This window comes from Triturus cristatus, chromosome 11 (genome assembly GCF_964204655.1).
Source record: "Triturus cristatus chromosome 11, aTriCri1.1, whole genome shotgun sequence".
Lineage (NCBI taxonomy): Eukaryota > Metazoa > Chordata > Amphibia > Caudata > Salamandridae > Triturus > Triturus cristatus.
In genome coordinates this window covers 1004990030-1005003185 of record NC_140594.1, presented here as the reverse complement: position 1 = coordinate 1005003185, position 13156 = coordinate 1004990030, and the positions used below count along the sequence as shown (strand labels likewise).

Genomic DNA, 13156 nt, shown 5'->3' with positions numbered 1-13156 from the left:
AACGTCACCACCCATGAAGCCACCCTTCATGCATCATCTCACCTCAACTCATACTCTCACAATTTAGACCAAATCACATTGGTCCTAACAAATCTTAAATGGCTCCAGATGCCGGCCTGTTCCATTTTTAAACTATATCATTCACTTACTAGGCAGTGCATATGAACACTCCTACATACCTTGCTCAAAGATTTCTCATCTTGAGGGGCTAATGATTAATTAGAGGCAAAACACTTTCTGACTAGCAGTTTTCCACGTTTCTTGTACTCCTTCTGAGGAAATGGATCTTGCCTCAGAGATTACCTAACACCGAACCTTCCTTGTTTCGCTCTTTCCAGGCTACCCTAAAAAACAAACACTTGAGGAATACCTCAAGATTGACAATGGCTGCTACCCTCCCAGGCTACCTTGTCTCTCCAAATACTTAAACTTACCACACTCCCCAACTGTTTCTACTACCCTCACAACGCCAGTCCGCGTTCCATCTCCTGCTTATACCCATACCCTATTGTTTTCCAGTCCTGGTCCCTCACACACCTTTGTTTTTGAGTTCTCTAATACCAACATTGCTTATCTCCTGCTTTGCTAATCTATATGCAAACAGATCAGCCTATTACTTTTAACTTTGCATCTCTTGTTCCTATACATATATTTGCCATTTCTTCTGAGTCCTTCAGTATGTGTCTTACTCCTTAAATGTTGTATCTTTTAATTGTACCTTTCATTGTCCCTTTGTGATCATCAAAACTGTCCTATACATACCATTTTTTCAGTCCTCTGTCTACAACATTAAAGTACTCTTTGCTCTTCAAACCTGTATGTAAATCTCTCAGTCCATTACAATTAACTGTGTGATTTAATGCACCTCAAGATATATTTTCTAAGTCCCTTTATATACTGTATTTCATACTTTTTACACAGCCTTTCTTTTAAGGTACCTTTTAATATCTCTGTGTCAACGTGCAACTGCACATATCTTGTTTTCCCTGCAGGAACTACAAGGAATGTACTATCTTGGCCATTGTATTTTCTTTCTATCCTGTGATGTCCCTGTGTGGACCATACTTCCAGTTTGTCACTCCTGCACAGCGTGCTGGTGCACTTTGGGCCTGGTCCTTGCATGGCAAATTCTCATAAACAAATAAATTAATTAATTAAAAAACGAATCAATGAATACATAAATGAATAAACATATAGATACCAAAGGAAAAGACAGGGAGGAAACAGGCTATGTTGAAAGGCATGACTAAGTTCATTACCCGCTTTAAGGAACAAACCAGACGGTACTTAACAAATGCTGGACAAATCACGTCTTGTTCCAAACTCAAGAAAAGATTCTTAAAATCAAAAGCATAATTCTAAATCTTCGCATATGTTGAGAGACACTTTTGATATGAGTAAGTGTGACATACCTTCGTAGTACACCTGACTCACCCCTGAATTTTCTCATGGAATTCAAGAGTAAGTGAGGAGTGCTACAAGAGTAAACAAGCATTGGCAAATGTCAATAGGTCAGCTTTAAAGGAATGTTGTATGGTAATGTGCTGCATTATAGGTATATAGCATGGGAATATATATGTATTTGGGTGGAAGCAAAGAACTGTAGAATAATATTGGTGTAGGTTTAAAGGTCAGGAGACAGTTGCACTGTGAAGCCAGACCTAAAAATCCTTGTAGAATAATGACTGCCTCCCCCATCTGTGCTGCTGCCAGATAAAAAAAAAACATACATTATCTAGTTATATAGGGCATTTTAATAGCATTCAATGCCCCTGAAATTTCAAGTTTAGCCAGCTGGATAAATAAACAAAATGATCACAGCTGAATGGAGGGCAAGCACTTTTTGTGGACGCACACAACGTCTGTCCAATCAAAACATGTACTCCTAGAGCCAAAGCCCCTTTCTAGTGATGCTCACATAATTGTCTGGCAACAGCTGCGCTGTCAAGCCGACCATAAAAAGAGTGAACCCAACTTGTAGAAGTGCGAATAATGTACTACTGTTGATACTATTGGAATGTATATAAATGTTCAATTAAAATCTTATAACCGTGCGAATACAATTGTGCATGGTTGCAGATTTACGATTTTTCCCTATCCACAAATAGAAGGAATCCACCTAGAATGCTGCACCAGTTTCCCAGGCGTACTATAGGGAATACTATGCTACATTATTCGGCATTGCTACTCCCATAGTGCAAAATTCTATGCAGGGCTGTCAAGTTGCACAATTGCACATTTTTGTTCTCTACTGGGAACAGGGCCGGCTTTAGCGCTGGTTGCGCCCGGTGCGACAATCACTTTTGGCGCCCCCGCGTCCCATGACTGCCTCCTCGGATTCTCTCACTACCACCTGCAAAAGTTCCCCTCATCTCTCACATCATAAGATATTGCTAAACACAGTGCCCCCCTGAGGTCACAGTGCCCCCCTCCACAGGTCAGCGCCCAGTGCGGCCGCACCAGTCGCACTGCCCTAAAGGCGGCCCTGACTGGGAAAACCTATTTCCTTTGGAGAAACCACATTCCCTCCACCCACATCAATGGTTAGGGATTTTCCATTATCCTTCCCTCCCTAGAAGAGGATGTGCACTTTGCAGGAGTAAATCTCCAACTAGTTCCAGAGTAGGAAATAAGCAAGGCGGAGTTGCAAGGCAAACCATGACTTCAACCTCCCACCCCTTGCGTGGGACGTACACATTTGCCCTATACCTGGACAATTGCATGCTGATGTAGCATACAATAATGCAGGAGTAAATGGATTTACGGCTTCTAGGTGACGGTGCATGGCTACCAATGGCAAATCATTGCATTTGCCCTGGTGCATCTAATTTACCAGCACAAATTGCTTTCTGAAACAGGGCCTATGTGCAGCAAAATGCACTTCTATGTTCCATTACACTCTCTGTTCTTCTGTAACCTGTGTATGTTTTCATTCCTTTTCCTTTAGGCCAAATGTTTGCCATGAGCAAGAGCTGGCCATGGTCGGGCACAGACAATCGTGCATCCAGGTCTTTACCCGCATGGTCAAAGTGTGGAAACCAGGTTGCACGGGACAGCGGTGGTGCGCAGGATATGAAGCAAGGTGAGAGTGTATTTTCATTTTCCAAAAATGTAGAATTTATTTTTGTATTTGCATGCTCCATGACCTACCCATAAATATTGATTTTTTTTTGTTTTTTTACGGATTTTTCTGTAAGGACTGGATATTACACAACCTACAAGCAAATGTACAGTCTGGAATATCAGACCGTGTATAAGTGCTGCACGGGCTGGAGCCAGAAAAGCAACGAACCTGGCTGTCTGCACTGTAAGTGATGAATCAGAATTTCAGATTGATACTGCTCATTAAAACAAATGGCGTACAAAAAAAATCATACATATCACAATGTTAGTACTTTTGGATGCAATTAATCCGCAATTGTGTCTTCTCATTTAACTGAGCCCTCAGGACAAGACTATGAAACAAAAGAATTAGAATTAGCCAAAGGGAATATGACTTCTGTTTTTTTCAAATGTCTGCTCTGCAAATGCCTAGGGACACTGATTAAAAACAAGCCAAGTCTTCCTGAAAACAAGATAAGAAATATACATGCGCTAGGACACTCCCGGGTAGCCATGCGCTTTACAAATGCCCTTTCATTCATTCATTCACATGTCATAATGTAAATACAGCTGCCTTCTTAAGGTGTCCAAGGGTCTGATTTAGATTTGGGTGGGGGGAATCACCAGGCTGCCAGAGGAATGGAAGAAAGACTCTGTATCACCAGGCTGCCAGAGGAATGGAAGAAAGACTCTGTATCACCAGGCTGCCAGAGGAATGGAAGAAAGACTCTGTCACCCTGGTGACAGAAGGTTCATTGCTTTTAACGTTTCCCACCCCAGTGGTAGCATGACTTTGCCCTGACACATGGTCCGCGTCACCTCAGCCACTTCTGTTCCAATATGGCCACATTTCTAGTGCACGCATGAGAAATACCCCTTATGTACAGAGATCTGTTTCCTAGTACATCAAAGACATTGCAAGGCTTTCTTGTAAAGACCAACATGCTTTAAATGGATTCTCTACACATAGCAGGTGTCACGAAAAATGGTGGCAGACCAGTGCGTGTATTAGGTGGCCAGCCCCGATGCCATTTCTGGCCACCTCGAAACCATCCTAGTGGTAGAGCTGCTGGTGGCTGCATCATAGAGATCTCTGGATTCAGTAGGCAGACAGGATATTTGTGATTTGCATTTTTTTGAAAGACTGCTTCTATCTATAAATCAGATGTTAATTATATTCATGACCAATGTTCCCTTTAATGTATTTCCTCTGTGTGTGGCAATGTAACATCTCTTTGCACTGCAGCCAAGGCTATGTGTGCCAGAAACTGGCCATGCATGCAAGAGGTACCTGGATTTCCACTTTAGGCTGAATAGGCATGTACTCACATGTTTCTTCATTAGCATTTGTTAAGCTAAACCGGTTTATAAACCTGCACTGTTTGTAACTCCTTCTGTGATGCAGGTTTTCCCTGGCATTCAGGCTGCATGAGAGGTAGAGCTTTGCAAGACTGGAAATACATATGGAGGGTTGAGCCAGATACGATCCTTTAGAATATCCCATATGAAATGATATACCAAGTGGCATAAAGTTACAGGAAACTTGTCACAAGTCCATTGGATCACAATTGGATTGTCAGAAAATGTTACGTTCTGAATTATTAAGGAAGGCATGATCAAAGAACCCAGTGCTTAAAAAGTGATAAAAGCAAAGGACTACGCCAAATCTAAGGGATTGATTCATGTAGGGAGGGTCTGTCAAAGGCATATATGAACATGACAAACCTTTTTATGTGTAATGCGCAGTGTGAAGGTTGGGGGCAGATTCTGAATGGAAGATTCTGCCTGTGATATCATAGGGGAGGGCAGGGAGCCTTGAGTAAATATTACTTTTCACGTCACTTCTCCTGCTCTCAAAACTACAGAAAACATCTGCTCAACACTCCCCTGCAAGGAAGGCTAAGAAATAAAGGGCCATGGGCAAGGGCGGAGTACTCTTCCCCCTTGATGGGTGTAGACCTCTGCAGAGCTAATTCATGTGAATTAATGTGATGCCTCTGCCGACTGGCAGTCGGGGTTTACTCGGATGTAACAGCAATGGGTATTGTCTTCTAACGGGAGTGTCATAGGCCCTTAAGTGTTACTGCACTGCAACAGGATAATCAAGATACTGCTCTTGTACACTTGCTTCTCCAAATGAATCTACATTGAGAGGTCAAGGCTTATTTAAAGTAGCTGTAGCAGGTCTGGAACTCAGAGTAATCACATGCAATAAATGTAATGTCCACCCTGAGTTAAGTCATTGATATAAGGGTATGTCTTTATAAATATATGGGACCATGATGGCCTTAAAACGGTCTACCTTCTCAGGTCTTTGGGCCTCTGTACATTTGCTATGTATGCCTTTCCCTAAACCCCTCCCCGGGCCAACCCTAACCCCTGCACTCCTACCTAAACCCCTCCAATTTAGTAGTAAGTATGCCCCTTTTTCCAGCCACTCTCCTGGCCCCTCTCACATGTACAACTTAATAGTAAACTTAGATATGTGACGATCTCCCCTATAGAAAAGATAGGAGAGGTGGAGATTTACACTCAGAGGTTTGTGAATAGCAGTGTGTAGTACTATTGTAGTACCGATAAAGTACTACTAAATGCCATTTGTGATTAGATGCTATTCACCTCTAATGTTCTTCTAACTCGTTTTGTGATGGCTCCTCTTTCAAACAAGCATTTGCAATGCAACAGGTCTCACATTAGTGAAGTTTGAGCTATTGGCGTTGCAAGTACTAGTACTGCACATTAAATGACACACTTTATGCCATTCCTGCAAAAAAGCACTAACAAACACATTAAATAAGACACACCTGTAAAGAAGCACTAACACTGCACATTAAGAAAGCTCAGTGCTAAATTGGACAATGGATGCTTCTGGAATTGAAGGCATATTGCATCTCATTTGTACTGTTCATATTTCCAATGAAGGTTGAAGAGTTTGTTGACTGCCGTCACATGGCTGGGTGCGTTCAGTGGTCTATTGGAGGGAGTGTCTGCTTTGCCAGTTGTTATTGGAAAGCAATTTGATTGGTAAATTGGCCGACTTTTGTTTTATTGTTCCAGAAGACGATAAAACCGTGCTGCATGACCACACCGTGTGATCTTGCGCACATTTTACAATTTCCACCCCCCCCATCCAGTGGCTAAACTGCACAGTGTAAAACCCAATAACAGGGCACAATTACGGCGTCCCTGTGTGATCTTGGGCACTTATCACATCTCTGAGTACTTTAAAATACTTGAGCTCTTGGACAAATACTACCATGCATTTGCTTTGCCCAACTGTTTGCTGGTATGTGCTTGATAAGAAACATGGCAGCACGACAACTGCTGTGGCCATTACCGCACAAAAAGCACTGTCTCCAGAGTTGAGGCCGGGATGTTTCTCTCTTCTCATTTGATGGTGGTATTCGATCTGTTGTTTGGCTTGTTTGCTATACTGTGCACACAGTTCTACGACACAATAGAGCGTAACGGAAGTAACAGTGCCTCGGGTGTTAAAGGCATGGCCTCCCATTCCCCGGCTTGTAATGGGAAAAGGGAGCAAACAGCAGTTTTCAATTAACAAGAAAAAGGTCAGAATAATTCTGGTGATTGGTGTTCCTGTTGGCGTGAGATTGTACATTTGTCTGGTGGCGGTGCAGCATATTTTGTCCCATATTGCTTCACTATTATGTCAACTTTAATATGATTGGAGCTACATTTAACATCATTATTATCAGTTTAATATTTAACTACAGCATTCAGCAATTGGAAGTAGACCAGTTAACGATTGCAAAGTGCCTGGCATTGAAGGGCTAGACATGTGGCAGTGCTTTTAAAAACATTTGATGCATTATAACTAGAAAGTATTTTATTGAAATTTGTAAACAGTGCAGCGGGGAGAAATTATGTGGCTAATTTTTAATTCAGCAGAAATAGCCACAGCATTGCATAAATACAGTGTCCCTGACCATAACTATCACATTACTATGCACGGCACCCCTAGTCATGAGCACCTCCCTGGTCACTCCCACACACCAATACATTTCGGTTTTTGGTTCAGAATTGTACAGCATGTATCTCGAACTCGCATATATCAAAGTGGCAGCATTACCGTTGCTTCTTTCTGCTTCAGCCGCCTCCTCCAGTCCCTGTAGCAGCTGTGCAGCACAAATAAGTAATCACAGCCGCAGCGGCCTGGAAAAGCGGCCTCCTTCAGCCAGAGTCACAAATCTCTCTGGCTGCTTCCCGCTGAAAGCTGAATATGGCGCTCATACCTGTGGAGCAAGGCCCGGCGTTAACCTTTCTAAAGAAAGACAAAAGCGGGCACCGTGCAACTAAAATATATAGCGTGGCGCCCGTGCCTAATAAAGTTATGAGCATGGCGGCCCGTGAAGGCCGCCATGCTGATAAAGAAAAAAACATCAAGTAAGGAAATAAAAAACACAAGAAGACTAAAGCTGTCGTCGTGCTACAACAGATAGCGTGGCGCCCGTGGTTCTTAAAGTTATGCTCATGGCGGGTCAGGAAAGGGCACCATGCTGATAAAAAAACACAATAATGGACAAAACCAGGTGCGCTAAAACATATAGCGCGACGCCCGTGTCAAGGCAGGAAGCATCAATTAAAAAAAAAACAAGGAGGAGGGTCGGGTGGCAGTGTGCGACACCGATGGTGGGTGGCGGTAGGGGTGATGAAGGTGGGGGCATGACACAGAAGTGCATCGAGCAATGCAATGAACAAAAACAGAGGTCTGGTGCTGCCGCTGCGTGGCGCGAAATACAACCACAATTGCAGAGTCCATTTACGTAAGTAGCGCTCGCATGTTAATGCGCACTATTTTATAAAATAACAATTACGCTGTGTAAGCGTAAAGAGACTGTAGTGAGGAGGTGCTGCTTCCGGTAGAAACAGAAGTTACCTATCGGATCGAGATCCAATAAGAAGCCCGCTAACAAAAATGCCAAAATCCACAAATGGCAAGCGGCAAGAAATTACTCTGCAATAGGCGAAGTTTCACCACCAATATAGCTTACTAAATGTCTCGGAGAGACAGCGCATGCGCACTGCCTAGGCGAGACCTAAAAACCATGCATGGGCAGCCATGCTTTCTCTACAGCCACTGCCCTAACCTGGAATAGTCTTCCCCTTTGAACTTCTATCCATTCAGCACCCCATTTGCTTACCTTTGTAAGCTGTTCAGAACTTATCTGTTGACAATCTGACTTACTCTCTGCCTTATTTGGACTACCGCCAAGACACCCACTAGTATTTAAGCACTCAATAAAAATAAAACTCAAATCAATGAATCATGGGTATCAATACACAAAGCAAAACAACACACATGACATCCCATGTCCTGAAGAGCTTAAAACACCTGGGATCTGTGAGCTAATGTTTGTATTCATTGAAACTTCCACCCGCCTCTTTTCAGCCAAACACTGTTCCACTTCTGTAATGGTTCACAAGCACCTTTTGTTTGCCCCTTCTGTTAAGGCTAGTTAGTGAAACAGGCAGGCCTTCGCCATGCCCATTTGCCAACCGCACATGAACTATTACCACAGACCCTCGGTCTGTTGAGTTCTGGAAGAATGAGCGCTCTTCATACCGACAGGACAGTGTTTACAAGGAGGAGGGAGGGTGGGGGGGTCAAGCAGGCCTTTTCGCCGCACATGTATTAACTTGTCGGGCTGACGCACCACTAAGAAGACTTCCGGGTTGCTCAGGCAGACAACACTCGATGAAGTAACGGGGAAGATTAGCGTGCTGAGGGCCTCATTAATTAGGCATCGCTATGGAGATGCTTTTCCACTTCTGAGGAAGTGAGAGGTAAATGTTCCCATGTGTGGTGGGCGCCTTGAGGGTGGCTTCCGAGAGGAATACAACAGCTCGGTGTAAATAATTAACGAGGAACAAACCTACTGGGCATATTGTAAGATGAAGGTCTCATAATAGGTAATAACGGATGCATCCTATAAATGTAAAAGCGCCTCGGGGTTTACAGTTTATACTGGCTTAGAAAATGTGCACTTTCAAATCTGCCCTAAGAGAACAAGTATGTAAAGCGTAAAAAAGCATGTGTTGCACACATAAGCACGAACAACGCACTTTAAAACATAACATTATTACCACGCCATCGAATAATGCCGATTGGTGCATGGCAGTAAAAATTACATTAATAAGAGATGCCCTTTTGTCTCAATATAAATGTAGCCGCCACCCATATCAGCAAAAATTAAGAAGCAAGTAAAATGTGTGCACCTTGTAAGCAGCCCTACCTCAGCGTAATTGGTAGCACCCCATCAACCCCTGCCCTTCTCCCAGCTTCCTCACACCTCTTGCCGTCACATTGCAACAACCCCCGCCCCGCCCCCACAACAAACATCAAAGTTTCTTTCCGCAGTCCCAGTCAATGGATTACGGCCAGCCCTGCGTGTGACCCTCTGCAAGCCCCCTCCCCCGCCACTGCCTCTTCCACAGTGACCTGCTTCTCCACACTACATTGCCTCCACTTCTCCAACACGCCAGTGGCCGTTCTTTCATGCAGCTTCACGTTATTAAAAGCAGCTGGAAACGGTCTCTGGTGTGATTTGAGAAGTGTGCGCGCTTCATATTTCAGATTGCGCGCTCAGAGCAGTTAGAGTGTGCGCACGCGCACCTTACAGGGAACACTGTTCATAACTTAACCCTTGCTAAATTTTACAGCCTGATTTAGAGTTTGGTGGTAATGAAAAATACTCAAATCTCTATAGGAAAATGGTAAATCCATAGAATTCCCCTCCTGTAATCCTCCCCACCTTTACTCACATTGTGGAAGAAATTCAGCCTATGGATAAACTCCCAACTTTACATTTCCTTTAAAAATTTGGAGGATTTCCATTAACACCTAACTCTAAACCAATCCCTTTTGACAGGAGATCCAATGGACACTGCCAATATATAGCATTTGTAAAGATATGAAAAGACGGGTTCTTTATTGTTTCAACAAACTTGCATTGGAATATCCGTTTTATACATTGGATAAAACATTTAAAAACATGTTTGCAAATTCTTACATCAGAAGCGTAAAGACATTTCCAAAAGTTATCTTTGTTGTTGTGTATATCAATATCTTTCCTGCCAAGTCCATCGCTAGCTCCTATATTTAACATAGTATAATAAAAACCAAGCATAACATAGTTCTTACATGCAGATTGGCAGAAGAAATAAAATGTGTTATCACTGTTTAGAAATGGAAAGGGCATTGAGGCATTTGAGGTGTCACCTCTTGTGTGTCATTACCTCTTCCAACACCCAACAATACCAAAAGCATGTTACCCTCTGCACATATCCATAAATACAAAACACGCATGCATATGTAATTTTCAATGATTTGTCAAAACTCATTAAAATCTCACGTAAACGGGAGAGGTTGCACACTCCTGGAAGTCGGCTGCGATATTTTTCCTGCTTAAAAGGCCAGCCTCAGTCCAAGACGAAGTAGCTAACTATCACCCCATAACTCTCCTACCACACTGGGAAAAGTTCTGGCAAACATGAAGGTCCTTAAATTGTTGAAGAATAAGTGCTGGTGCCCAAAGCTCTGCTCAGAAGCCGGAAGCCGGCAACGGCACACAGAATACCAAGGCTGCATAGTCTGGAATCAACCTCATGTCTTATTAACCGACTTCCAGACACTCCCCGTCCCTTTATCTCTCATTTGCAGGTTCATGCTTTCTCCCTTTATGACGGATTCTCCATCTTTCTCATTCTTTCTCCGTTGTGCGTTTTCCCACTCTTGATTGCAGGAAATATTGGATGAGGAAAAGTAAATGCCAGTCCCAAAAAATGAGTGCCAGTGAGCCCAAAGGCCGCAAATATGAGTGGCACTGGCCCCCACTGAAAAATTGCCAGATTCCAAGTAGAGCACCTCTTCAACCATTGCCAATTTGATTTCACCCTAGTAGAGGCAGAGAAGATGCTGCTGGCCATGGAAGAATTAAGGACCATCTTGAGTCAAGATGACACAGAGGGGTTTCCCACTTGACATCTCCTCTGCCTTTGATGTGGTGAACCACACCATCTTAGCAGGTTGTATGAAAGAAGGGGGTTAGAACGAAGGCACCATTCCACATTGGTTCCTATCACTTCTGGAAGGGTTCACTAACCCTAAGGTTGACACACTTAACATCTCCCAGAACATTGGGGAACTTGGCCAACACCCAGGTTTCCTCTTTATCACAGTTGCTTTTTCAACATCAGTGCCTTTAGGTTTTAAAACATTTTCTTTTTCACAGAAATGTACGTGATTCACTAAAATACTTGGGGGCAGATTTACAAGACCCATGCGTCATTTTCGCGCCGCAGTTGCGTCACTTTTTGTGACGCAGCAGCAGCGTAAAAATGCGGCCCATTTACAACGTGACGCATCTAGGGAGATGTGTCATTTTGTAAAGCGCTGCGTCACATTATACCTACGTCAGGTATAATGTATGCAGGGTGGGCGTTCCAACACAAAAAGCCTCGTAGAAGTGACGCAGTGAAATCTACAAGATTTCGCTGCGCCACTTCTAGGACGCCACTGCATCAAATTCTTACGCCTGCTTAAAGCAGGTGTAAGCAGTGACGCAGCACAATAAGGATAGGCCTCCCCTTGCATTACTGGTGTTTTGTCGTGCTTGCGACACGACTCCAGCAATGCGTGTCTTTTGCGTCAACAGATGCGTCAGAATTTCTGACGCATCTGTCAATACTTGCGCCATGGTGCGCCGTATTGTAAATACGGCACATCCATAGTGGCGGAAGGGTTTCTCTGGGTGGCGCAGGGAAAGGGACGCGTCACTTTCTTGTAAATCTGCCCCTGAGTGTTTAGCCACAGGCCATGTGAAGTCCTGAGCCATGAACACGCACGTTGACAAGCTCTAAACAAAAAACTAAAAATAATTCCCTGTGCTAAAAAAAAGGCAGCAATTTTCCTATGGGGAAATTATCCTATTTACCAGCTAAAAATCTTGAATGACACCAGATTGGAGAAACATCACTTTACTGTTAGGGAAACATGAAGCAAGTCTTGTGTATTTTTGTGAATCCCCAAACCTGCTGTGGAGTTGCTCCTTTGTGGGTCTTGATCTTGTCTGTTTTGTCTGTTGTTGGCCGCTCTGTTTGCGCTCCTACTGAGCATGCCTTCTTTGTCACGCACATTCATAATGCGGATCAATAGGTGATTGTATCCATTCCAATAAATTACTTAACAGGGATTATTACGCATCCTGACTATGCCACAGTAATCTAACAATAGAACGACTCACTATCATACTAAGCCCGTATCCATACCACATGTGTTGGCAGCTCTAAATATATTAGTGAAAAATATAGAAGAAGAATATTTAATATTAATATGTAAAAATATTTACCTATTATTAACAGCACCATTTATGCTCCTTAGTTTAATCCGCCCTATCAGCAGAATTGTAGCGTATCCAGTGGGGTAGCGTGGGGGGGGGTCAAGGGGTGTTTCCAAAGGGGCAGTTACCCCGGGCGCAAATCTCTTAGGGGTGCAACATTTTAAAAGAAAGCATTGCGCCCCCTAGCCTGTGGACCGTTAGCCCTTCCTGAGCTAATGGCCCAAGGGTTAGGGGGCGCAGTACTTTCTTTTAAAATGTTGTCCTGGGCGCCGGCAACCCGCGATACGCCACTGAGCGAATCCTCCTTTACACATGAGGGTTGTCTTTGCTCCAGGAGTGGACACTTCAGTTTGATTGTTTCTATCACAGCTTTCACCCGCCATCTCAGATTTCCAGGGAAATACACCTACACAATCAGGAGGTAAAGGTACTTCATCTAGAAAATACCTTCTCTTAGCGTGAGTAATGTATGTGTTTGTAACTAAATCTATTTATTAATTTTTTTTTGTATATTTACTTTATAGCCTTGAGAAAACATCAGGAGACCTGGGGAGTAATACAAGCCCCAGTGGTGTGCCCCCCCACCCTTTCAGTGCCTCCCCAACCCTTCAGGGAGCATCCAAGGTCATTGAATTCCTGTGAGACATGGGCGACTCAGGGGGGCCTCATCACATTTTTAAGGGGGGGGGGGCATC

At 43.5% G+C, this 13156-nt stretch overlaps 1 protein-coding gene across 1 annotated transcript in view; it reads left to right on the top strand.

Annotated features, from left to right (window-relative positions):
* Nucleotides 1-13156, top strand: part of LOC146785830 (uncharacterized) — a 946503-nt gene that overhangs the window by 58401 nt on the left and 874946 nt on the right. The window contains exons 2-3 of the mRNA XM_085635161.1: nucleotides 2948-3082; nucleotides 3198-3307. Of these exons, the coding sequence (XP_085491287.1) occupies nucleotides 2948-3082; nucleotides 3198-3307 (245 nt within the window). The remainder of the gene's footprint in view (nucleotides 1-2947; nucleotides 3083-3197; nucleotides 3308-13156) is intronic.